The sequence below is a fragment of the Oryza brachyantha genome, chromosome 4 (genome assembly GCF_000231095.2).
Source record: "Oryza brachyantha chromosome 4, ObraRS2, whole genome shotgun sequence".
Lineage (NCBI taxonomy): Eukaryota > Viridiplantae > Streptophyta > Magnoliopsida > Poales > Poaceae > Oryza > Oryza brachyantha.
The window spans coordinates 4,211,010-4,238,164 of record NC_023166.2 but is presented as its reverse complement, the minus strand read 5'-3'; the positions used below and the strand labels follow the sequence as shown (position 1 = coordinate 4,238,164).

Sequence of the window (27,155 nt, the reverse complement as noted above, 5' to 3'; positions counted from 1 at the left end):
ACCTAGTGGCGCTACCTTGTTAGTAGAGTGGGTAAAACACACATTGGCTGGTGCAAGGCTAGACAATAAACAATGTAACAGTTTCGTTATGCCTCTAGGTCACACTCAATGTGTAGAGTGTGGTGATAAGGATGGGTATCAAACAAACTAGAGCGATCCATATCATGTGGGCCTAAAAGTTGTACAAACTCTGCATAGTCTAAAACTAATCGATTAGCCGTGCTCACGGTCATAAGTGGCATGGTGAAGTGTTATGAGTATAGTTGGTGATTTTGATAAACTCTTGTGAACTTGGAAAATAGTTGGAATGTTTTGTTGGTGAACTTGGGTAAAGTTCGGTGAATGGTGATGAGATGATGGTGAGTGGTGATTTCTTGAGGGGTAGACGTGTGTTATTTATTCATTTATGTTACAAGTTTTACTTACTCTATATTATTGTTATAAAATTCCGTTGAGAAACATGTTGTGAACTAAAACTGACATTTATGCAAATTAACCTATAGTCCTATACACAGCTTGGCAAGCATGTAGTATGCTAGGGTTGTTTCTGGCTTGCTAGTACATTAATTTGATTAATCTACTGATTTTTTGCTTTCTTTTACTTGTTTTTGCTCAGACCCTGCTATAGGTAATGACTGTTTGGATGAGGAGTTCGATGTAGCTTGTGATGTTGCAGATTTCTAGGATGGTTCTAGCTAGGGATTTACCCTAGTCGGTTTGCCTATAGGCTTTTAGGTGGCACGCTTACCGCATAAACCAATATTTATGGTTTGTCGCCAAGTACTATTTAGAACCTTATTAAGACTATTTATGCTTTATGCTTAGAACCACTTATTATTTGGATATTATGCTTGAGATGATTTATGTGATACTATGTTGCATTCCTGGAGTACGCTGGAGTACGCTTTTGTTGAGATCGAGTCTCTGGAACCCATGAGGATGAGTTTGAAATGGTTGAGATAACCGGGGAATATGCCTTTGTTGAGATCGAGTCTCTGGAGTACGCTTTTGGTCACCACCATCGAGTGATTGACGAGCGTATGACATAGATGACTAGTGTGGCTATTCCAACGGTTGTGTCTTTCATTTCATATCCGATGGCTTAGAGCCTTTGCAGTGCACTCTTCAAGACATGACGAGGTCTGCGATGAGGTTGGATGGTTACCGTAACTATTTGGGTTTTATTTGAGACCCCATCCATCCAGATATTTCGCGCTGGCATGCCTCGGAGCGTTGCACCACCTAGGCTTTGGCACGTCATCACACATAAACATGGTACATAAATAAAATATTTCTATTCATACGCTTTATACATAAATAAAATACTTATATGTAGAAATATTTTTGCTCATCAACTTTATACAACAATCAAAATAATCTACCCTAAAATCGCAATAACAATGACTTAATTTGATATTTTATTTATGTGTCAAAATTTTGATGTTAAATTTGCAATCAATTTACAGTTGGCAATGGGGTGGGGTAGGGGCAGGGAGGGCTAGAACGCCCCTGGCCCTAGGCCCGATTTTGGTCCTCGGCCCTGGCCCCGAAATAGGAACCGGTGGGAAACCGGTCCCTGCCACCGCCCCTACCCCCGAACAGGGCCCGAAATCCCCGAACAGAGGTGTCAGGTGGTGGCTGGCAGCGTCGCTGTCATGCCGAGAAATTTACACCAAATTTCTGAACAATAGCATGTATTAAATCTCGGTCCAGGCATCAGCCCGAGTACACACTATGACAAATTAATACACAGTTCCACGACTTAAAAACAAATAAAAACAATTATCTATCGAAATGCAGCGGAAAAGGAAAACAAACTAAACCATCTAATCTTCAGCTTCAGCTGGCGAAGACGGCTCCACACCACAGGCACTCTCGACGGCGGACTGAACCTTACTTCAACCTTCGGAACAACCTTCTTCTGACACAGGCTCTGGCACTTGCTCTGGTGGGGGAAAAAGTAAGCAAGGCTGAGTACAAACCACCGTACTCAACAAGTAACACCCAAGAGAGGGACAAATAATGAATGCAATAGGGTAACAAGGATAGGCTAAGGTTAAATTGCACAAAAGCTGCAGTAATTTAGCAAAACGGTAAATAGAATAGACTGAAATAAAAGTAAAGTAACAATTAAAATAATCATCCACTGTCCAACGTTACACCACGTTGCAACAGGCCCAAACCACTGTCGAACATTACACCACGTAGCGACAGGGTCAACCCTCTGCCCAACGTTAAACTACGTTGCGACAGACCCAAACCACTGCCAACGTTACACCACATTGCGCAGGGTCAAACCAGTTCCAAGATTAATAAAATTATTAAAGAGGTTCAACTAATCCCAGTGAATCTGTCAGTTCACCCAATAACCGCGGGCACGGCTATTCGAATAGTTTTACTCTGCAGAGGTGTACAACTTTACCCATAAGACATGGCTGCCAAGCATGTTACCATGCCCCAACGTATCACCACGATACCTCAGTACGGAAACCATGATAAGACCTTTCACCTAGCCCTCCCTAGACAATCGCACCACACTTCAGGTTTCACCCCCTCCTTTACGCCAAGTCAGGCAGTCCCCTCTTGTGCCTTGGTAGATCTGGAAGCAGGAGAAGCTTTCGTTACACCACGACTGCCCGTCCATACTCCATCACGCCTACCCTTGCCTGGGTACGTCGAATAGGGACAAGCTAGATTACGAGTCTCACCGTTGCCCATTCTGGCTTGTGGTTAGTACGTGTAAGACCTCCAGGGTTTCCTGAGAACCGGTCCTTAACTGCCATGGGCACGACTCTCAAAACCATGCGCCCACAGCCCACCATAAGCAATATTTTAGTTGTATTAATTCACCTCGGGAAATGAATAATGATAACAACCATTGAAGGTGTACCAAAGTGCAACAATAATTAAATAATAATTGGTGAGCTAGTTGAACTAAGCATGGCTAAGCATTGACTAACCCTAATTCTAGTCAAATTAACCCTGGGATGACAATAATAAATGGGGATCAACGGATATATTGGTAAATGCCCAATAGATAAATACAATAAATAGGTTTGCATAAAACAATGCATGTTTGAATGTAAAAGCGGGGGATTTATAAACATAGGTTCAATATGATCAAAGAAGGGTGCCACTTGCCTTGCTTAGACCCACGAGGAACTTCGGCGACGACTTCGAGAACGAACGGTGCTGCGACAGGGTCAAAACCTACGACGAACAAGACAAAACAAACAAAACAGGCTAAAAAACTACTGAAACAGAGAAAGAAACTATTTTTAATGGATTCTTGGCATTTTTCTGGATTTAATGAAACTTGAATGGACCTAAACGGAGACTAGATGAATTACTTATGAATTTTAAAAGTTTTCTGGGTTTTTAGCTAAACAGAAAAGTCCTAAATCAATTATTGCGCAATTAATGGGGCTGCTGACGTCAGCGAGGAGAGAGGAGCTGACGGCTGACAGGTGGGGACCACCTGTCAGTGGGAGAGAGGGGAAGTGGGCGGCTGACACGCGGGCCCGGGGAGGAGAGAGAGGAGGCGGGCGCGGGGAACGGCTGACGGGTGGGGCCCACTCGTCAGCGAGAGGGGAACAGAGAGGAGGGGATAGAGCGCACGGTCGGGCGGACGGCGGCGACCGGCGGGAGCGGCGGGCGACGCGGCGGCGGCGGCGCACAGCGACGGCGGGACGACGGCGACGACGACGACCGGCGAGCGACGACGGCGCGACGGCGACGACGGCGGAGGCGGCGAGAGCACGGGCGCAACCGGCAAAACAGCGGCGACGGCTGGCACGGCGACGGCCGACGACGCGGCACGTGCGGCGCAAGCGACGGTGGCCAAACGTCGGCGACGCGGAGGCGACGACGACCATGGCGGCCGGCGGGAGCGGCGAGCTTCGGTCTCGTCCGGCAACGGCGCGCGACTCGGCGGCGATCGGCCGGAAAGGGGAGAAAGAGGGGAGGAGGGTGCGGGTGCTCACCGGCAGCGGCGAGGGCACGGGCGGGTCAGCGAGACCGAGGCGGAGGTGGCGACGCGGGCGGGAGCGGGAGATCGGCGGAGACGGCGAGGGCCGAGGAGAAAGGGGAGGTGGCGATGGCGAAGGTGGTGACGAGAACGGCGACGACGAGTCGGCGCGGAGGAGGCAGAGGCAGCGACGGGGTGGCGCGGCTCGGGGCGGCGACGAGCGGCGGGAGGGAGAGACGGTGACGGACGCCGGCAGCGGGGCTTGGCGACCGTGCGACGACGGTGACGAAGGGCGGAGATGAAGGTGGTGGTGGGCGGAGGGGCGACGGCGACGCAAAGATGACGATTGCGACGAAGTGGGGAACGGCGGCGTGGAGACACGGCCGAGAGGGAGAGGGATCGGGGCGGCGCGGCGGTGAGTCAGCCGGCAGCGCGGCGGGCGGAGGAGCTCAGCGAGGACGTCGCGAGGGAGAGGGGGATGAGATGCGGCACTCAGCCGGGGAGGCGGCGACGGCGCAGCAACGACGGCGTCGGCGACGACGTCGGGCGGCGACAAGCGGGCGACGACGGCGCGACGACGACGACCGACGTCCGACGACAGCGCGTGGCGCGCGACCGAGCGCGGCGCACGGCGACGACGGCACAGCGGCACGGCGACGGCGGGCGGGCGCGGGAAGCGGCCATGCGGGAAGGCGCGGGTGGCGCGAGGACAGCGTGACAACGGCGGAGCTGGGCGACGGTCTGGCAGGGGCCGCCGGCGACCGGCGGAGTCCGACGACGACGGCGCGGGGGTGAGCTCGGAGGCGATGATGGAGGAAACGGGAGAGGGAGAGGGGAAACGCTCACCGGCGGCGACAAAGAAGGCGGCGCGTCGGCGAGGGCGAGGCGGCGGTGGTGGCGCGGGTGGGCGGCGACGTCCGACGGCCGACGAGGAGATCGACGGCTGACGGCGACGGAGGGGAGCTTCGGGCGGAGGGGAAAGTGGCGGCGGGGCAGCGGCACGGGGATTTTATAGGTGGCGGCGCCGGCTAGGGCGGAGCGGCCGGTGGAGACCGAGTCGACGACGCGGCGGACTCGGCGGCGGCGGTTGCGGCGGTGGTTGTGGTGGCGGCGCGAGCGGAGGACTCGGGGCGGCGGCGGACTCGGCCGGCGCGGCGCGGCGCGGAGGCGGGGGCGCTGGCGAAACCTGGTCGCTGACAGGTGGGCCCCACCTGTCAGTGGCGCGAGGGGAGGAGAGAGGCGAGACGGACTTCGCCACGAGCGCGGGCGAGCGAGCGGGCGAGCTGGCGAGCTGGCGAGCTGGGCCGGGCGGCGGCCCAGGCGGAGGCGCGCGGGCGGAGGAGGCCGGAGCGGAAGGCCGGCTCGGCTGGGCCGGCCGGGCGGGGAGAGGTGGGCCGGCTCGGCTGGGCCGGCCCAGGAAGGAGGAGAGGAAAAAGAAAAAGGAAAAAGAAAAGGAAGGGAGAAAAATTGGACTTCGGCCCAATTTGAGAAGGAAGGGAAAAAGAAAGGAAAAAGGAGGGAAAAAGGAAAACCCCACTTTTGCCGAATTTTAAATTAATTTGTTTGGCCAAATTTTATACTTCTGCAATTTGAATTTAAATCCAGTTAATTGATTTGGAGCCTCGATTTAATTAAATTAATTCCTTTTAGAGGGATTTTTCCTGAGTTAATTAAGCCAATTGTTGTTTACGAATTTCTTTTTACGATTTTAGGCTTGGGATAAAACTCCGGGCGTGACAGTCGCCGCGTTGGGCATTGGCGGCGGGCGTCGGGAGGCGGGTCACGGACAAACGGTGGCATTGGGCGGCGACGTGAGGTGGTGGCGTCGAGTGGTGAGCGTAGGGAGGCAGGCCGCGGGCCAATGGCAACGTCAGGCGGTGACATGTGGTGGCGGCGGGCGGACTTGCGCACCTGGCGGAGGCGCGACGCTGGCAGCGAACTAAGGCAGGTCAGCGTTGGCATCAGGCAGCGATTTGGCGAGTTGCGTGGTGGCCAAAGCTGCTCGATGGTGCTAGGGATTCGTCGAGTTGGGGGACAGGGGCTTGCGGCGGGAGGTGGAGGCCGGTGGGCGGTGGTGGGATGAGGACCGGCGGACAGTGGAGGAGGCCGAAGGCGGTGGGACTAGAGGAGGGAGCAAGGGAGTGGAGGCGGTGGGGACGAGCACTAGCAGCTGGAGGACTAGCGCATGGTGGCCGGGTGGGGGTTGGATTGTTGGAAGGGTATCTAGGGTTTGGTACTTTGCTAGTTGGGCTTGGCCCAAGTTTTTATCTTTTCTAAAAAAATCATGGCCCCATGGGGATTTTTGGATCCCCGGCTCCGTTCCCGAACGAATTAGTGCCCCGGCCCCGATTCCTTGCGGGATCAAATTTCTCCCTGGCCCCGGCGGGGAATTTTCCAACCCTAAATCTATTGTTTGATATATTTAACTAAAATCTAAATTTTAGTATTTAATTACATGTGTTAACCTAACTGGCACCGCTAATCACAGCTATAATAGGAACTGTAATCATCCCCATCTTTTAAAAAGAATATTATTTTAACAATAAAATGATAAATTTGAGGTATAATAGGAACTATCACCATAAATATATAAAAAGAAGAGGGTAAAACTTCAGTTATAGTTTGCAGGAAAAGCACAAGCCAGCTGATACTAGTATTGGTTTTCCTTATCTAGTATGCACACCTTAAAGTGATTCCAAAAATGTGCTAGCACGAACTGCTATAAAAACGCATGGGTTGTCAGGCAGGCACATTCACCAAACAACAATAACCATCAGTCCTATTGTTTTGGACGTCTCTAAGAAGATGCAGGCCACTCACCTTGTGCTTGTTGCAATTGCCCTCCTGGTGCTATCTTCAGGTATTTGAGTACTTCCCAGAGATGTACAGAAGCACTCTCCCATCCTGTCATTTTTATTAACAAATTGATAGCTTACACTTATACTATCTAATACAACTTGAAGGCTTCTATATCTAATAATAAGACTATAACTATCCGCATGTGCAGACATATCGAGAAAGGTTTCTGCTACTGAAGAGTGTCATTCTGCACCAATCACAGAAGTAACAAAACCTTGCGTGGACGAAGTCTGCAAAGCGGTCTGCACACAGAAGTACCATACCAGCAGAGGCCATTGTTTCACTACCGATGGGCTCTGTTACTACACCTTTTGCGCTGGGAATCTTTCACTCGCACAAACCGCGCTGAACTGATGTACTTTACTACGTAGCTAACGCAGAATGGTGTTTGTCCAAAGGTGTCACACCCGGAGTTTTGTCCCAAGCCTAAAATCGTAAAAAAGAAATTCGTAAATAATAATTGGCTTAATTAACTCAGGAAAAATCCCTCTAAACAAATTAATTTAATTAAATCGAGCTTCGCAAATCGATTAACTGGATTTAAACTCAAATTGAAGAAGTATAAAATTTGGCCAAACAAATTAATTTAAAATTCGGCAAAAGTGGGGCTTTTCTTTTTCCCTCCTTTTTCCTTTCTTTTTTCCTTCCTTCCCAAATTGGGCCGAAGTCCAATTTGCCTCCCCTTCCTTTTCTTTTTCCTTTTTCTTTTTCCTCTCCTCCTTCCCGGGCCGGCCCAGCCGAGCCGGCCCACCTCCTCGCCCGCGCGCACCTCCTCCCTCCCCCCTGGGCCGCCGCTCGGCCCAGCTCGCCCGCGCCGCGCTGCCGAAGTCTGCGTCGCCTCCCCGCGCCGGCCGAGTCCGACTCCATTGCGACGTCGCGCCACCGCGCCCACAACCGCCACCGCGTCCTTCGCCCGTGACCGAACCGATCTCCTCCAACGGCCGTCCCCGCCCTAGCCGGAGCCGTCCCACTATAAATCCCCCTCTCCCAAGCGCCGCCGCCGCTTTTCCACGTCCGACATGAGCCGCCGCCGTGCCGCATCACCTCGCCACCGCCACCTGAACTTGCGCCTCGCCGCCAGCCACCGCCGCGGGACCGCGTCATCACCGCCGCCTCGTCCTCGCTGACGCAACCACGCCTTCGTCGTCAACGGCGGGCATCCCCAGTGCCCGCGCTTCCTCCCACCACCCGGCCGCCGCTGCGTCGCCGCTGTCTCCGCCGCCGCCGATCACGCGCCTCGCTACCGGTCGTTCCCGCGGGACCGCGCCATCACCTCCGCCTCGTCCTCGCCGTGCTTCCTCCGCCTTTGCCGCCGTCGGTAAGCTTCCCCTCTCCTCCCTCTCCCTTTCTCGCTACCGGCGCCGCCGAGCTCTCCCCTCGCTGCCGTCGTCGGACGCCGCGGGTCGCCGGCAGTCCCTGCCAGACCGTTGCCTAGCTCCGCCGTCGTCACGCTGTTGTCACGCCACCCGCGTGTCATGCCCTGAGTTTTACCCAAGCCAAGAAATAAGTAAATAATGCATTAAAAATAATTTATTAATTAAAGTTCAGGAGAAAACTCAGTGTAATAAATTAATTTAATTTAATTGGAAGCTTTTCGGATGTTCTAAAATGTCCCGAAAGCATTTTAAATGATTAACAGGATTTATATTTGAATTGCAGTCAATAAAATTTGCTCTAATCAACTTAATAAAAATTGGCAAAATTGGAGGCAATTTCTTTTTTTCCCTCCTTCCTTTTTCCTTTCTTTTTCCCTTCTCCCTTTTTTCCCTTTTTCCCTTTTCTTTTTCTCTTTTCCTTTTTCCTCTCCCTTGGCCGAACTTCTCCTCCTCCCTGGACTGTACGATCCTCTCCCCCTCCTCTCCAAGCCATGCAGCCTCATCTCTATCTCCACCAAAAAAATCAATTCCAATTAATTAGTATTCTAAATCTTATTTCTTTGAAACCTTATCTATTCCTTGTTAATAGGGGATGGATAACAAGATCTACCTCTAGCTTCCCCCTATAAATACCCCTACACCCTTGCCTCTTTTCCCCGTCTCCCTCTCCCGTGCATCTCCAGTCGCCTCTTCCGCCTCCGCTACAGCTGTGCCGCCCCTATCCCAGCAGCTGCGCAGCAAGCCGCTAGCAGCCCTGCTGCATCCTTGTTCGCAGCACGTCGCCGGCTGGTCTCTGTCCACCAAATCTCAGATTCGCATATATTTTATTCTTGCGAATCAATCTAAATTAATCTACCGTTTAATTGTTCAGGTATTCTAGCCTAACAGCAAGGAACAACCGCAATCCGTTGCTGATCTCTCCACCAAACCTCAGGTTTGCATACGTTTTATTCATGCAAATCAATCTATCGTTAATCTACCGTGTAATTGCTTAGGTTGTCCAATCTATTAGCAAGCGTGAGATTGATCTACGGTGCGGAATTCAATTTCGTAAGCGTAGATTGGTTTAACGTTAAAGTCGTCTAATTCTAGTTTAGCGAGTCGTTAAATCTCAATTTAACGGGTCATTAACTCCTGCCATTGTTCCGCTAACAGTTCACGGTTTCACGTATCGAATCTAATTTGTTGTACGAATCTCTAATTCGTGCATGATTTGGTTCCGTCGTGTGAATGCGTGTACTGTCTGCAATTTCCCGAGTCGTGTCCCAACCGGCGCTCAAAGTCCGCATCACCTCCCTCAGCCCACCTCCCTCCCTCACTCTCCCTTCAGCCTCCTCCTCCTCTCCCGCTGGGCCGGCCCAGTCCTTCCCGCGGCCCAGCTCGCCCCTACCTCTCTCCCTCCCGCACCGGGCCGAGCCAGGCCATGGCCCAAACCGCCGAGCCCCAAGTCCTCTTTGCCTCCCTCTCCCTCTCCTAGGACACCGACAAGTGGGCCCCACCTGTGGCCCCTCTCTCTCCTCCGGCCGACACCGACGCTTTCCCCGCCGTCGTCGGAGTGTCGTCGCGCCGCCGCGCCCATCGCGTCGTCGTCGCCTCCCCGAGCCGCCCGACGTCGTGTCGTCGCGCCGAGCCGCCACGCCGTCCGCGTTGCGCCGCTCGACCTGCGCACGCTTCCGCTCTGCCTCGTCGCCGCGCCCACCACCGTGCGCCGCATCCACGCAGTCGCGCCGCGTCACCGGCCGCCTTTCGCCTCTGCCGTCGAGCCAACGCCGCGACGCGTCCCCACCGTGCCACGCGGTGCGTGCGCCTCGCGCCCGTGCTTGGCCGCCGCTCGCCGTCATCACCGCGCCGCCCTCGGGTCACCGCTGCTCCGCGTCGCCGTCACCATTCGCTCGGTCGCCGTGGCCGCTGCCGCGCCATCGCCGCTTGGCCGCTGCCGCGTCTCCCCGGCCGCCGCCGATCCCCCTTCGCCTTTGCTCGTCTCTGCACGCGCAGGTCGCCACCGCTGTCGGAGTGCGTCGCCTCTTCCCGATCCCCCTCATTCCTCTCCTTGCCGCTGCCGCCCCGCTCTCAGGCCGGCGTCACCCCGCTGTGCCGACCGCGTAGCCGCTCGCCGCTGCTCGACCGCGCTGCGTCGCGCCATGCTGCTCACACTGTTGGTCGCCGCCCTGCACTCGCGCCGCCCTCGCGCTTGCCCACGTGCACGCCGTGCCCAGGCCGCGCCAGCCCAACGGCTGCGCCGCAACCACCGGCCGCAATCCGTGCCCGCCGCCAACAACCTCCCCCGCCTCCTCCGCGTCGGACGCGCCGTCGCCAACCACCGGTCGCAATCCGCGTCGCCGCGCTAACGACGTCCCCGCCCTACGCGCGGTAGCCGCCACCTATAAATCCCCCTCTCCTCGAGCCGCCGCCGCCTTTATTCGCACGTCCCCGAGCCGTCGCTGCGCCCTTTGCCTCGCCGCCACCAGTCGAGCTCGCGCCTCACCTCCGGTCGCCGTCGCGGAGCCGCGTCATCACCCATTCCCGCTCGACGCCGACTCGCTGCCGCCCTTCGCGCCGCCGGTGAGCATCCCCTTCCCTTTCCCTCCTTTTCTTCCCCTTCGGCCACCGCCGCTAGCCCGTGTGCCGCCGCCATGGGCTGATGAGCCATCCTGGCATCGTCCCCCTCGTCTTACCATTGCTGCAGCGGGCCCCTCAGTCGTTGTCACCGCGCCGCGTGACGCCAAGCCGTCGTCGCGCCGACACCGCCGCCAGTCCCCGGCCGCCTTCGCCACGGTTTCCCCTCCCTCCATCCTCCTCTGCCTCCCCGTGCACGCGCCACGCTGCCAAGCCATCATCGCGCGCCGCTCCTCCTCCTCTCCCCGGCCATGCTCGGCGCCGCCCCGGTCTCCCCTCTCCTCTTTCTCCCCGACCCTCGCCACCGCGTCGCACGTCGTCGCCACGCTGCCTGGGGCCATCGCTCGCCAACCCCCTGCCGGACGTCACCGCCGTCCACCACCCTCCGCCATCACTGTCACCCTCGCGATGTCGTCGCTGAGCTCCCTCTGCCCACACTCGTGCGCACCCGCGCCACCGGCCGACTGCGCCGCCTCGATCCCTCTGCCCGCCACCACCTTCGCCTCCGCCTCCTCCACGCGTGTGTGTGCCCCAAACGTCACCATCGCCCCTCCGCCCGTCGTTACCCTCGCCTCACCGTCGCCGACGCGACCTTGTCGACGCCGGAGCGCCGTCGCCCTCCCGTCGCGCCGTCGTCGTCGTCCTCCCTGAGCCGCCGCTGTTCTCCCTTCAGCGCCGCCGCTCTTAGCGCCATCGCCCGCTCTCGCGCCGTCACCCACTGGGTCGCCGCCGTCCACCGCATACCCGCCGGTCCGCGCCGCCGTCCGCCGGTCACCGTCCTCAGCGTCGCCGCAGTCATCATTGCCGCCTCCCCATCGCTCGAGCCCGCGCGCCGCTCGGCTCGGCCAAGCAGCCCCCTCCCTCTCCTCTGCTTTGACTCACTGACCGGTGGGGTCCGCTTGTTAGCAAGCCCCCACCGACGGCTCGGCCCACGTGTCATCCCCTCAATCTCTCCTCTCTCCCACTTACAAATGGGCCCCAGCCGTCAGCCTCCTCTCACTCCTGTGCTGACATCATCCCTCCAATTAATTGCGCAATAATTGATTTAGGACTTTTCTGTTTAGTTAAAAACCCAGAAAACTTCTAAAATTCATAAGTAATTCATCTAGTCTCCGTTTAGGTCCATTCAAGTTTCATTAAATCCAGGAAAATGCCAAGAATCTATTAAAAATAGTTTCTTTCTCTGTTTCAGTAGTTTTTAGCCTGTTTTTCTTGTTTTGCTTTGTTTGTCGTAGGTTTTTCCCGTCGCAGCGCCGTTCGTTCTCGAAGTCGTCGCCGAAGTTCCTTGTGGGTCTAAGCAAGGCAAGTGGCACCCTTCTTTGATCATATTGAACCTATGTATATAAAATCCCCCGCTTTTACATTCAAACATGCATTGTATTCAAATGTATTTACTTTATTTATCTGTTGGGCATTTACCTTTATACCCGTTGATCCCCATTTATTATTATTGTCATCCCAGGGTTAATTTGACTAGACTTAGGGTTAGGCAATGCTTAGCCATGCTTAGTTCAACTAGCTCACCAATTCTTATTTGATTATTGGTTAAACTTTGATAGGCCTTTGATGGTTTTGATCATGGTTAATTTCCCGATGTGGATTAATACAACTAATATATTGCTTATGGTGGGCTGTGGGTGCATGGTTTTGAAAGTCGCACCCATGGCAATTAAGGACCGGTTCTTAGGAAACTCTGAAGGTCTTACACGTACTAACCACAAGCCAGAATTGGCAACGGTGAGACTCGTAATCTAGCTTGTCCCTATTTGACGTACCGAGGCAAGGGTAGGCGTGATGGAGTATGGACGGGCAATCGTGGTGTAACGAAAGCCTCTGCTGCTTCCGGATCTACCAAGGCACAAGAGGGGACTGCCCGACTTGGTGTAAAGAAGGGGGTGAAACCTGAAGTGTGGTGCGATTGTCTAGGGAGGGTTAGGTGAAAGGTCTTATCATGGTTTCCGTACTGAGGTATCGTGGTGATACGTTGGGGCATGGTAACATGCTTGGCAGCTATGTCTTGTGGGTAAAGTTGTACACCTCTGCAGAGTAAAACTATTCGAATAGCCGTGCCCGCGGTTATTGGGCGAACTGATAGACTCACTGGGATTAGTTGAACCCCTTTAATAATTTTATTAATCTTGGAACTGGTTTGACCCTGCGCAATGTGGTGTAACGTTGGCAGTGGTTTGGGTCTGTCGCAACGTGGTTTAACGTTGGGCAGAGGGTTGACCCTGTCGCAACGTGGTGTAACGTTCCACAGCGGTTTGGGCCTGTTGCAACGTGGTGTAACGTTGGACAGTGGATGTTTATTTTAAATGTTACTTTACTTTTATTTCGGTTTATTTTATTTACTGTTTGCTAAATTACTGCAGCTTTATGCAATTTAACCTTAGCCTATCCTTCATACCCTATTGCATTCATTATTCTCCTCTCTTGGGTGTTACTTGTTGAGTACGGTGGTTTGTACTAAGCCTTGCTTAATTTTTCCCCCACCAGAGCGAGTGCCAGAGCCTGTGTCAGAAGAAGGTTGTTCCGAAGGTTGAAGTAAGGTTCAGTCCGCCGTCGAGAGTGCCTGTGGTGTGGAGCCGTCTTCGCCAGCTGAAGCTGAAGATTAGATGGTCTAGTTTTGTTTTCCTTTTCCGCTGCATTTCGATAGTAATTGTTTTTATTTGTTTTTAAGTCGTGGAACTGTGTATTAATTTGTCATAGTGTGTACTCGGGCTGATTCCTGGACCGAGATTTAATGCATGCTATTGTTCAGAAATTTGGTGTAAATTTCTGGGCATGACACCGCGCCTTCCCGCGTGGCCGCTTCCCGCGATCGGCCGCCGTCACCGTGCCGCACACCGTCGTCGCCGTGCGCCGCACTCGACCGCCGCCCCTCGCGCCGCCGACGTTCCCGCTCCCCGACGCCGCCGAGCTCTCCCCAGCCGCCGTCACCGCACGCCGCCCCGCCGCCGGCCAGTGCCGTCGGCGGTCGCCACCGGCCGCCGTCGGCTGGGCCGAAGCCGACGCCCGCATCTCCCTCTTCTTTCCCCTCACCGACCGGTGGTCCCCTACGGCCGGGTCCCTTGTCTCTCTCCCCTCTCTCACCACCTGGTGGGCCTGGCTTGTCAGCCGCTAGCCGGCCCCCCTCCCTCTCTCCTCCTGGGCCCAGCTGTCAGCCCCTCCTCCCCTCTCTCCTTCACCGACAGGTGGACCCCACCTGTCAGCCGTCAGCGCCTCCTCTCTCTTCGCTGACGTCAGCAGCCCCATTAATTGCGCAATAATTGATTTAGGACTTTTCTGTTTAGTTTAAAAACCCAAAAAACTTCTAAAATTCAAAAGTAATTCATCTAGTCTCCGTTTAGGTCCATTCAAATTTCATTAAATTCATAAAATGGTTAAGAATCCATTAAAAATACTTTCTTTTGCTGTTTCAGTAGAGTTTGTGCCTGTTTTATTTATTTTTGTGCTTTGTCACTTAGATTCGGACCCCCTCGAAGAGCCGGTTTACTTCGAAATCCTCGACGAAGTACCGCAGGGGCTAGAGCAAGGCAAGTGGCACTCATCTTTGATCATATTGAACCCATTATTGTAAATTCCCTGCTTGTTTATTCAAATATGCATTGTTTTAATTAAAGTATTTACTGTATTTATTTTTCGGGTAAACCTTATTATTATGCCGTTGATTATCCAACTTTATTCATGCTAGACCTAGGGTAACTTGATTAGAGTTAGGCCTAGGTTAATGCTTAGCCGTGCTCAGAACAAGTAGCTCATCGGATCACATTTAATCATGCTTAGTTCTGAATAGCTGTAATATTGATTCATCACCCGGTTCGGGTTATTGTCAACTAAAATATTGATAATGGTGGGCTGTGGGTGCATGGTTTTGAGAGTCGCACCCATGGCAATTAAGGACCGGTTCACAGGAAACCCTGGAAGTAATTAAGTGCTAACCACATGCCGAAATGGGTAAGGTGGGATTTGAAGCATGGCTTCGAACTATTTGACGTACCAAGGCAAGGGTAGGCGTGATGGAGTATGGACGGGCAAACGTGGTGTAACGAAAGCCTCTGCTGCTTTCGGATCTACCAAGGCACAAGAGGGGACTGCCTGACTTGGTGTAAAGGAGGGGGTGAAACTTGAAGTGCGGTGCGATTAAATAGGGAGGGTTATGTGATGGGTCCTATCATGGTCTGCTTTCCGATATACAATGGTGGTATGTCGGCGCACGTTCAAGTGTAGTGGAGTCGTGTCTTGTGGGTACAGTAGTACACCTCTGATCAGAGTATAATCTTTTCGAATAGCTGTGCCCACGGTTACGGGCGGACTCCTAGCTTCACTGTGATTAGTGAACCTTTAATAACTTGAGTAAACTGGTTTTCACTTGGGACTACTGCAACGTGGTGTAACGTTGAGTAATGGTTGGGCCTGTTGCAACGTGGTGTAACGTTGGACAGTGTTATGGTATTTTACAACTGTTATTTACTTATCCTTTGATGTATTCAATCACCTTTATTCATTTTAATCTCTGTTATTTGTTTAACTGCTGCTTTACTGCAACTAACCCTAGCCTGTCCTTGGTGATCCCTATGCATCATTTTTTCCCCTCTCTTCCGTGCTACTTGTTGAGTACGGTGGTTTATACTCAGCCTTGCCCCTTTTCCCCCTCCAGAGTTAGAAGCTGAGTCTGGTAGAGAAGACTCTCAGGAGTGAGCTGGTCTACCGTCGAAGCTTTGCCTGTGGACTGGAGCCGTACCCGCTAGAGCTAGTCTATTTTTTCTTTCCGCTGCATTTTCGTTAGAATAAGTGTCATTTTTGGTTGTTTCTAAGAACGATGGTTATGTAATTAACATGATCTTTTTTGTACCCTGGCTGGTCCTGGACAGGGATTTAATACACAATTAAGTTCAGAAATTCGTGTGAGGAATTTCTGGGCGTGACAAAAGGTTCCCAAATATATAAATAGATACACATCACCTCAGGTGAAGTTGAGAAATAGTTACGACTTCTAAAATATAAATGATGACTAAAACACACACAGACATGGGCGAATACATATCGCAAGCTGTGGATGAATGACTTCACTAAATAAGATTAAATCAGTTTATGTATAGTCAGTCACAATAAATTTAAAACTGGCTTCCATCTCTCAAACAATTCTTAGGCCACATTTGTTTCGGCTTATGTCTTTTGAATTAGGCTTTGATCTAATATTTTGGCCATAAGCCAAAAGGCATAAGGCTAAAACAAACTAGCAACTTTTCTTCATCGAAGTCTTTTAAAATATGTCATTCTTGCCCTATTAAGCTAAAACCTAGGCTTGAGTAGTTATTTTTTAAAACTTATTTAGAGTGGAGGTAACGCCACCATCATTGAGTATAGAGCTTTTAAGCTACCAACTCATACATCATATAAGCCAAAAAATGGCTTAAAGGATCAACCCAATAAAGGCCAAGCCCAAATAAAGATAGCCTAATATGACTTATAAGCCAGCCTATAAGCCTCAAATTTAATGGCAAAGTCATATCTCAACTTTGAATAAATAAAAAATCCACTCAACCCTTGATTTGGGTTTTAATAATGCAAGAGGCAAGTGACAACAGGGAGTGAGGGAGAGAATGAAAAGAGAGTTAGGGTTTACAGTTGTATATATACCTTAACTATTTTGGGCCTTTTGGGCTTTATTTCTAGTATGCTATTTTTCTATGAGGGTTTATATACACTTCGGGTCTCCGTGGATTCCCTATGGGTGAACTTGATTCCCTGTCCCCATCCCGGCAATTATCGGTACCCCGACCCTGCTCCTCCGTGGGGGAAATGTCTCCCCTAGCCCTGGCTCCGCGAGGGAATTATAACCCTAGCTGTCCTTAGAAAGCTACAACAACTTGAGACCAACTTTGAGTGTAAATATAACTTTTGGTTTAAAGTGCATGAGTGGCTCATAGCTTTAAGAAACCTAGCTAAAAAGTTGTATGTTTGATTGGTTTGGTCTTCATTCTTTTGTTTATAAGGTGGCTCATAAGCCCAAAAAGGATGATGCAAGCGGCTTGTGTAGGTGTTTGATCAAGTTGAAATTTAACTTTTGTAAGTTTTCGCAAATTGAGTTGCATCACTATGTGTTGATCCAGATATCTATGTCTAGTTTTTCACAACATCTGGAGCATCAGACACCTGAACTAGCTTATTCCTCCCAAACTCTCTTGTTATGTCTTTGGCTTTCACTAGTCGATCACTATCAATTCCTTTAGAATTGCCTATTCTTGTTACAAACTAACACTAACAACGAATTTATCACTACCAGTTGTTTTATGAACTAGTATTGACATAGCATGATAATACGAAAAAATATCGTTTTCATCTTTTCTTTCTATGAAACTCAAAATTTGGAACAATGCATCTAGGTTCAAAAAGTGAGTGATGAATGCCCATTTCTATACTCTGATTATATTCTGTGTTGTTCAGATAATTATTACTTTTTCCCCTAAAAAATAGAATTTTCAAACCATTATAGAAGCTAATACCTCTATTTGAAAATATAAGCATTTCTAATTTGTTTAGCATAGATTAAGAAGATGTCAAAAGAGTCCCTTTTTGTTATCGTTGTTAGTGATATGCCCTAGAGACAATCATAAAGATGGTTGTATCCCATAGTATGTTTACATATTTATCATGAATTGTTTTTTGAGATAGATAACTCATTATTCATTAATGAATATGTGATTCGTTCATGAAATTGTTTATATTGTAAGTTACTATTTTATCAATGTTTTCCTGATTAAATATATCATATGGAACAAATGTGATTAGATATCAGAACATGTATTGACCGATGATCATGTCCCATGGATCATGGTATGGAGATACCAAATTGATCATGTGGACACATTTAGAGAACATGATGTTGGATAGATCCCATGTGTGAGAGCTATATATGATGTGTCATCAGTGTTAGCACTAAGTGTTGATGTATGATTCTTTGACTTGAGATTATCATGGTTCTCAATATGTATAATGGATTGCTCAGGGACTACTAAATGCTACATCATGCCAGGGTATTTATAAATATAGTCTTCTGGATTCTCATGAAACATGTAGTGGGATGTGAATAATCAAGATAGAATTTGCCTCTCCATTGGAGGGATATCTCTAGGACCCTCGATATGATAGATTATGGAAGTGCATGGCTATGCCGAAAGTGATTGAGGAGTCAATCACAAGTTAAGTAATTTGTCACAAGATCCAAAGAATGATTAAGCTATTGAAAGGATGACACATATCTAGCATTGAGCTGAATTGATATCTTGAGACAAAGGGATTAATACAAAGATACACTATAGGTTCAGACGATGTGATCTTTACGTATACTCAGTAGGTCAATACGTTCTGCTAGAGCATGGTAATGGCACGTGAACAAAAAAGGAGTTTTCGGGTTGCAAGCTAGTATGCGTGAAACTATGGGTCACACGCTTAACGAGCTAGAATATGTGAGTTGGATACTGATCCAATACATGCTCATTTTGGATAGAGATCTGAGTAGGACTCGTACAGGCCTTGGAGGCCTAGTTTCGGGTCTTATAAATATAAAGAGGCGAGGTGGCTGGTTTGTGTGAGAAAATCCCTAGCCTATCCGCCAGTTGTCCTCTTGAGCCAAAACCCTAGTTGCATGAGGACGCTAACACGTCTACGCTCGATGTTCCTTCCCTGTACGCGTGGATACCAGAAAAAGCATCGTCAGATTGTGGGACATTTAACTTTTTGCTATTCTTACGAGTGTTCATAACAGATTTGCCACTGGACCCATATCACGACCAGAGTTTTATCCTACCAAAAATAATTAAATAATACATTAAAAATAATTTGTTAATTAAAGTTCAAGAGAAAACCGTGTATAAATTAATTTAATTAATGGGAAGCTTTTTGGATATTCTAAATGTCTTGAAAGCAATTTAAATTATTAACAGGATTTAAATTTGAATTGCAGTCGATAAAATTTGCTTAAATCAACTTAATAAAAATCGGCAAAATTGAAGGCAATTTCTTTTTTTTCCTTTTCCCTTTTTCCCTCCTTTCTTTTTGCTTCTCTTCTCTTTTCTTTTTCTTTCTTTTTCCTTTCTTTCTTTCTTCCTTTCTCCCTTTTCTCTTTCTGTTTTCCTTTTTCTCCCCTCCCAGCCGAGCAAGCCGCTGGTCCAATCTCTCTCCTAGCCTGGCCTGCTCTCCTGCTCTCTATTTCCCTCTCTCATGTTGGGCCAGCCTAGAGGCCGCAGCGCAACTCCCTCATGCCCAAGTCCCCTTCGCTTCCCTCCGTCTTGGTCACCGACAGGTGGACCCCACCTGTCGGGATCTCCTTCAACCTCCAACCGGCGCCCCGCCCGTGCGTGTCGCGCCACGCCGTGCGCTGCCGCGTCGCCCCACCGTTGCGCGCGCATCGTCCGCCTCGCCGCCATGCCGTCGCGTCCCCACCCGCGTCGCGTCGCACCTCGCTCGCCTCAGCACCGTATCACGCCACCCTTCGCTCGGCCTCCGCATCGCGTCGCCCGCGCCAAGAGCGCCGCCTCCCGCCAATCCCGTGCCCGCGCTTCGCCGCCGTCCTCTCCCTCCCCGCGTCGCGCCAAGCTGTCACCGTGCCGCTACATCGACCACGCGCCCGCGTTCACACGCCACGCCGCCGAGTTTGCTCCCTCGCTGCATTTCGATAGATAATTGTTTTTATTTATTTTTAAGTCATGGAACTGTGTATTAATTTGTCATAGTATATACTCGGGCTGATTTCTGGCCCGAGATTAATGCATGCTATTGTTTAGAAATTAGTGTAAATTTCTGGGCGTGACAACCCATATGTCATAGACTCACAAGAACTCACATGTTATAGACAGCGAGTGACAAATCTGTTTTGACCACTCGTAAGAGTGGCAAAAAGTTAAATTCCCCCTCAGATCGTAGTGCTGATTGGCAAATCTCCTGAGGTGCATGCCCATAGACAAGAAGATTGAGTTGCAACGGTAAACTACTTTTTCTACACTGTCGCGCATCAGATAGCTGACGCTACTTCGGCTATTTAGTAGCTACATCCGCTGTGCAGCGCATCGCACAGTAACAATCTATGACCTACTACTTGCGTGGTTCTTGGTTTACACCGTACAAAATTTTTTTTATGCTATTGTACCGTATCCCTACAATCGTATTAGTCAATTTTTGAACTTTAAATTGATTATATTCCCATTATAAGCATCATATTGGCTCTGAAATCATTGGAAGGATTGAAATCATCGAAATCAGTACATAAGGTCATCTTTTGGCTTGTTAGGTGAAAAGGCCAAACAACATATTTACAAATAAAAATTATTTTGTGAATAAAATTTTTATATACGTATTCTTAGCGATCTAAAAGCAAAGGCTAAAAAATAAACTACGATGAAAAAACTCTAAAATCTACTCTAAATTTAAGGTTGATAATTTAAATTTTGGCTTATAAGGATAAGCAAAAGTGAAAAGATAGAGTTGTTTAGTGGCACCAAATTTGAACCGTAGAAATACTTACTTCGGGAACGGAAGGAGTAGTACGCTGGTTACCGTTGTATGTGGGAACTACTATATTTTATCTGTATTATTGAGGAATCACTGTCTGTCTCATGATTACAATGTAAATACCATGTATTTTCTTTGAAATGGGTAACTCCTTTTTATTGGCCTAACTAAACTTCATCTCTGTAGCCGATATCCTTCCACAATTATCTTGGTGAAACCAACTGTTTTTTTGCACCAATCTTATTTTTTTCCTGACTCTATTATTTAGCACAAGGCAAAGGGACTTGAGTTGAAACACAATCTACATCTTGCCAACCAATGGATCAAGGAGGGATATCCACTTGTTGTAGTCCAGTGGGGAACCAGAGCCACTAAGGGGGATTCCATTCACAAAGAAGTATGGAGTTCCAGTAACACCCCTTGCACAACCATACTAACAAGATAAAAGGAAAAAGTTACATAATTAAATCATGATTAATAGTTATGTTACAGAATGCAAATATTTTTCACAAGTAGCACATGGATTGTTACCTTGAAAGAAATTCTAGTGGCTTGATCTGATTGTGATTCATTAAAACCCGCTTTGTAAGCTGCCAACTTGGTTTTCCCAATGATTGGGGCAACAAGGTTGTTAGTTACCTCTTCAACCACTGTAGCTCTTGTTTTCCCATAAGTTGGCTGGTTGTAATAGCCCTCCTGATCAATAACCATCTGATGTTAATTGGACATAGGAAATATGATGAAAGGGAGATTCCATGGTAATGTTTTAAAGTAATATTTAATGTAATATTAAATATCTTCTAGTACCACTAGCATATCAGATGTAACTAGAAATGTGATGATCAATAACAAAATGTTAATGTAATGTTTAAAATCTTATAGTATTACTTAGCATATCGTCCATGCGTTGTAACAGAATTTTAATAAAACATATAATTAGCATGTTATTAAAGTAGAGTTAATAAAATTAGTTTGATATATAAGTCTTAGTTATTTTTTAAAAAATAGAAGGGAGTTAGTAGTGGGTTAGGTGGCAAAGTCACCACTGCCGCTGCTCCTCTTTTAGTAGATTTAACATATCAACCGGTAATACACTAAAAATATGATATCTATGCAAGGGCTGCAAAGTTTGTTAGAATGAAACCAAATTCTTTCAGTTTATTTTTAGCTACTCGAAGTTTACATTGTAAGCTCGATTTATTATTGCCAAATCATTTTCATTTGAAATAATTGACTGAACGAAAAATTTACAAAAGGAATAGTTATAACATATCTCTGTTACCACTGGTCTATTCTGAGATTGTCGATGCCCAAGTAAACACAGTATGCTATACACATGGTGTCCACGGTATGATTGCGTACTGGTGTTCAATAATCACGCTATCCCTGACCATTCGACGATTTTCGTACATACTAGGAAATTAATTGGACATTCAAAGAAAATTATCTTGTTAACAAGATAAAAAAGAAATATATAAACATGGAGTTGGTCAGACAAAGATTTAGCTGTGGTAACTATAACTGTCCTACCAAAATTTTGAGTATAATAGTGACCACATTTACTATTTTTTGTGCAGGTTAATTGTAAGCTGTCTAGGAAGTATGATAACTGTAACCAAGCTATTGAGTCTGCTACGATACATAATTTTTTTATGTTACCTAACCTACTATTCTCCAGTACTTAAAATTATCTTTCTTTTTGACATTTAATTGTTCAATAATCTCTCGCCATCTTAGCTTGTTTCATCTGGAATGACAGTCTAAACCATGTGAGAAGACATAACCTGGTATTTGAAGAATCTCTCGAGCAGGGGATACACAAACAAAGGATTTATCTTGTTCACGGTATGAATTGACCGGCAGGAAATGAAGGCGTTGCTGTGGTAACTGCACATTCCAAACAGAAAAATCATCACAAAAGATTTGAGCTACAATATAATCATTTATGTTGAATTTATTTAAGATGCCATTTTCAAAGAACTAGTGTCAAATGACAAATTTATAACAAAACCATTCTTGATGGTTCTAAGATATGGCTAGCATATTCTTCAGAGGTGTTTATAGAAGTAGGGTGTATGTAGGTGCGTGAGTGTGCACACATTCTAAGCATCTGAGTTTGTAATGTGTTTACTTAAAAAAAGAAGCCAAGTGCAGCATAAAAAAATATTTACTAGTGCAAAGTGAATTAGGGTGCCACCAGAGTTCACTAGAGATTTTTTTCTTTGTTGTAAAAGATGAAAATTAGAATTTCGTGAAGCATTATTTTTATGTCAAATTTAACTCCTCGAATAATGTAATTCCGTGCATCACTTCACTGACCTGTACTTCTGAGTTCAAAATTGAATCGAAGTGTAAACAAAGTCTAGCTTATGGGTGGAACGTTTACATTTTGGCAAAATTTGTCAGAGGACATCGGAAAAAAAATGTGTAGTTAGCTAAGGACCTTTGCAAGATCATGACATGGCTGAAAAAAAAACTCATTATTATTTTATTAATTTATAAGCACTTTACATTCCTTACAAAAGATAGAAGGCATATTGAATGAGGAAAAGGAGAAACCATTCTTTACGTCTCAGTTTCTTTTGCCTAAATAAAGGCTTTTAGAGGAGCCCATATAAATTTAGCTGAGTGCGGTGTGCAAATAGAAAAGGAGTGGGCCGAGCGAATTGACTAATACCAAGCCCAAAGCACTTCTTCTTTTGTTGCTTTTTTTTTTACCCCATCAATAAGCCAACTTGTGTTGGCAATTAGTCTATGCATATTGATGAAAAAAAAAAGATTGGGGCTTGCCTTAATAACTACCTAAAAACCATAACCCCTCCCCACAGTGTGTATAGTGTAAGAAAAAAAACAAAGGTGCAGCACACATCGTCGCCTCACCCAAAAAAAAAAAACATGATTTATTGAACTGCCCACAGAATAGCACACTAAAAACACCTTAAAAAACCGGCCTGGAATAAATTGTGCATACAAAAGGAAAGCATGGTCTAATTAAGCCTTTCTATTATGATCTGATGCAATACACGAGTATTATGACTACTAACTTGAAAGAAGATGGTGCGGAAGAATTTTACATGGAAACGCACAAGGTCTGTCACAGACACAAAAATTGCCAGTTACATTAGTCAATCCTGGAAATTAATCCACAAATATTGCCATTTACATGGCGTTGACAGAACAATTTTACTATATAATTGTTGTCCTAAATATTATTACTTAGGCTGAGTTGGGCGGAAGGAATGTTAACTGCTGTGAAAATGCGATAATAGATTAGTAAATGATTAATTAACTATTAACTATAATAAATTAGAAAAATGGATTAATCTAATTTTTAAAGCAACTTTCCTATAGAAAATGTTTGAAAAAAATACTGTTACGTGCAAAAAATGAGGGAATCTGATGGTTATTTGTAGAGCCTTAGGCCGCGTTAGTTAGGAGGGAGGAGGTGGATTAGTTATACGGCACGGAAAAAATATAGTAATAGATTATTATATGATTAATTAATTATTAAATTATATAAAAAGATTAATATGATTTTTTTAAAATAACTTTTTTATAGAATATTTTCAAAAAAATACCTCGTTTAGCAGTTCGGGAAACATGTGTGCGGAAAACGAGAGAATTAGATAACTTGTTGGGGTTGCCGAACATGGCATTAATATGTTTTTATCAACCATCAAAAGCAAACCGGCCTCTATATCTATCAGGCAACTTCTCTGCTGGTATCTATAATACTAGAAAATGAAAAACAAATACTATAACCCGTTTGACTAGGATAATACACTCCGGGCATGTTGTTGTCACTACAGCTCATCGCCATTATGTTCGTTTTGAACTTTAAGTGTAAAAGGACAGTTCCAGATTGTTGTTAATCCCTAGGGAGCTTTTTTATTTTAAACGCAATATATAAGTGGTGGTTGAATGTTAATATGTCTGCATCGGACCGGTTCAAAAAGGAAAAGTCCGCGAAGTAGCTTTCTTGTCAATGAAACAAGGAAGAATTATACCATTTCCATAGTTTTTCAGATGCCCTTAAGATCGGATAACCACGACGACTACTTGGTCAAGTCTCAGATCATACTCCCGTGCACACACTTTTTACACTCGCTTCAGGCTTCACTCGGTCACTCCTCAGTCCTCACCTATGGGAAGTTTCAGCCAAATTTAACGAAATTTCAATTGGATTTCAAAATTTGTTTAGCCTCGTCTTTTTCTTTTACTTTTACTTATAAAATAAAATATAAATTTTTGATCTTAAATTTTTTTTTGATTTTGAGGTTTTTCGTCTTCACTTTCAGATCGCTAAAACGCCTATATAAAAGTTTTATTCATAAATTATTTTTTATTTATAAATATGTAATTTCTTTTTTTCCTTAAAAAGCCGAACGACAGTGCATTTTAACTCCGTTACAGCAACTATGAACTCATTTTTGATAAATACGTTTAATTTCTATTATATTCCCGTTCGTACATAAGTGCTTCGAGGAGAAAAGGATGGGTACTTGTCATTTTATAGTGAAGATTACGGGTCCTTTCGAAGTTGACACTGGCCATCAGTTAAATCAAAGCACGTAAAACGAGTAAAGTCATTAGTATATGATTTAAGTATTAACTTTTACAAACTTAAAAAATAGATTAATTTAATATTTTTAAACAACTTTCATATAATTTTTTTGAAAAAAGAATATCCCATATAGCGATTCGGGGAGCGTGGCATGCAAAAAGATGAAAAAGTTTTAGTGCGCTGTAACTTCGGAACACAGCCTACGTTACTATAATTATTAACACTAAAATAGCAAGAATCTGTGCATATACGGAGCATTGAGTTATATCTGGTTCGGAAATTAATTAACTAATTAATGAAAATAATAAGCTCCCTAATATGCTATAGTATATATCAAATTAACTAATTAAAACTCACGTACGGTAGTGGGAAGAGGTGCACGACGACGGTGACCCGCGAGGCGTAGTGCTCGACGGCCTTCTTCAGCTCCGGCCACGCGTCGCGGCTGTCGGGGCAGACGGGATCCAGGTAGGCCTCCACCACCACCGTCTCCCCGATCGCCGGCGCCGGCTTCCCTCCCCCGTACACGAACCCGTCCGTCCTCGCCGGGATCGGCACCTGCGCCGCCGCGCAGCCGATCACCACCACCAAGAGCAGCAGCGACGACGACAAACCGCTTCCGGTGGCCTCCATACCCGATCGATCGATCGTCTTCTTGCTGGTCTCTACTAGCTGGACGTACCTCACGATCGCACAGCCGATCGAGCTAGCTAGTGTGCACGCACGCATTACAATGAGAGTAGATGTGGATGATATATAATGAATGCTATTCAGCTTAGTGGAGGTGCCTGATGAGTGCGGCCTGGACAATTCGCCCAAAGTGATCGATGAGGTGGGTGCTGGTGCTACTGCTGACGGCTACCTCCCAACGACTTCATGGGTATTCCGGCGGCAAAGCTAGCTAGTGTCGGGCAATACTTTTGTGATGGTGATCACAAGGGAAGTTTGGGATGACGGAGTCTTCGTCGTCACCCTAGCGGAAGGAAATACGGAGTAGGCTGTTTCCTTTGGAAAATTTCAGCACTGTTTTTTTTTCCATGGTACTAAATAATACGACCAAACTTCGATCCTGCCCTCCAGAAATACATATAGTGTGTGTTTGGTTCATGGACGAGGTGGGATGGGTAAGTGGTGCAGCTACTTGTACCTAGGGGCAAAAAAATTTAACGAGTTTATCAATTTTCACCATATATGTATTATTTTAATACAAATTCAGGCGTCCGTAGCAGTCAAAATGTAGTTCAAAGCATTAAAAAAAATGAGTGGCACCCACTATGTTTCGCTCTAGCTCTGCTCCTGGGATGGGTTAAAACCAACCCAGAATCGTGTGATGGGTTAGTTTAGTTTTTGTGTTTAGTTGAAGAAATAGGTTAAATCCGGTTTTTTGTTTGGATGAAGCGAACTAATAGGATGGGGTGTGGAGGGACGCATGTAAAATGATTTGATATGGTTACCTTGTCTTGTTATGTTGGTGAGGTTATCTTGCACAATGCTAGTTTTGAATAAAGAGAATAATATGTTTGATTCATATTTAATAAATTAACTCAACATAACTAAATAGATATGTAATATTTTAAATTGCACATACAATTTTACCAATAATAATAAGAAAACAATAAACTTGCCTCAGAACCATTACTACTGAAAATAGCATATGCCTCTGATTACATGATACAAATATCAGTGTCTATATGTATTACTAGCATGGGCGGATCTACAGTATGGGGAGTGGGGTCCTAGGACCCCACTTAAATTTAATATTTAGTGTATTACTAATGTGTAATTAAGTTAAAAAGTTTTGAGCACACTAACAATCTTAATAAGGTGCCCCCACTCGATTTTTTTACTGGGTCCACCCCTGATTACTAGGGCATCATACAAATTAAGATCTGTATTTTCACAGGCGCTGCTTGAATACTATTTGTGTGAGGTTGCTGGCACTATGTACAATACCTGAGTACAATCACAATCCTCTTGCCCCTGACCAGCAAACCCACGTTTCAGTGAGGCTACTTCGAACCATCTTCGGGAGTAGCGAATTGGATATGAACGAAGTTCTTGGCAGTCATAAACTCGATCATACCCCTCCCTCATCATCAACCCTATGCTTCCATCATCTCAAGGGCTATCGAAATTCAGAGGAACCGCATCTTTGTCGATGGCAGCTACGGCTGTAATCTGGCACAATTTTGGTTGTGCAAAGGTCTCTGCAGGGACAGCCCGGTGCAGGAATAGCCTGCCTGCCGCGCCTACCGTCCCC

General features: G+C 47.1%; 1 protein-coding gene across 1 annotated transcript; it reads right to left on the bottom strand.

Moving 5' to 3' along the window:
* Positions 1-20,351: 20,351 nt before the first annotated feature.
* Positions 20,352-25,769, bottom strand: LOC102703480. The gene is made up of 4 exons (XM_006652058.3): positions 25,257-25,769; positions 22,116-22,218; positions 20,863-21,027; positions 20,352-20,764 (listed from the first exon to the last, which is right to left on the bottom strand). Exons 1-4 carry the CDS (start codon positions 25,622-25,624, stop codon positions 20,633-20,635), a joined length of 768 nt encoding a protein of 255 aa, XP_006652121.2. The 5' UTR covers positions 25,625-25,769; the 3' UTR covers positions 20,352-20,632.
* Positions 25,770-27,155: the final 1,386 nt, after the last annotated feature.

What these genes read in the sequence shown, in the direction of transcription:
- LOC102703480 (XM_006652058.3), bottom strand. Translation starts at nt 25,624, where the DNA reads ATGCGTGCGTGCACACTAGCTAGCTCGATCGGCTGTGCGATCGTGAGG. An exon ending in AGAGATTCTTCAAATACCAG is followed by an intron (nt 21,028 to 22,115) that starts GTTATGTCTTCT and finishes GTTATTGATCAG; the next exon opens with GAGGGCTATTACAACCAGCC. An exon ending in CCACTAGAATTTCTTTCAAG is followed by an intron (nt 20,765 to 20,862) that starts GTAACAATCCAT and finishes TTATCTTGTTAG; the next exon opens with TATGGTTGTGCAAGGGGTGT.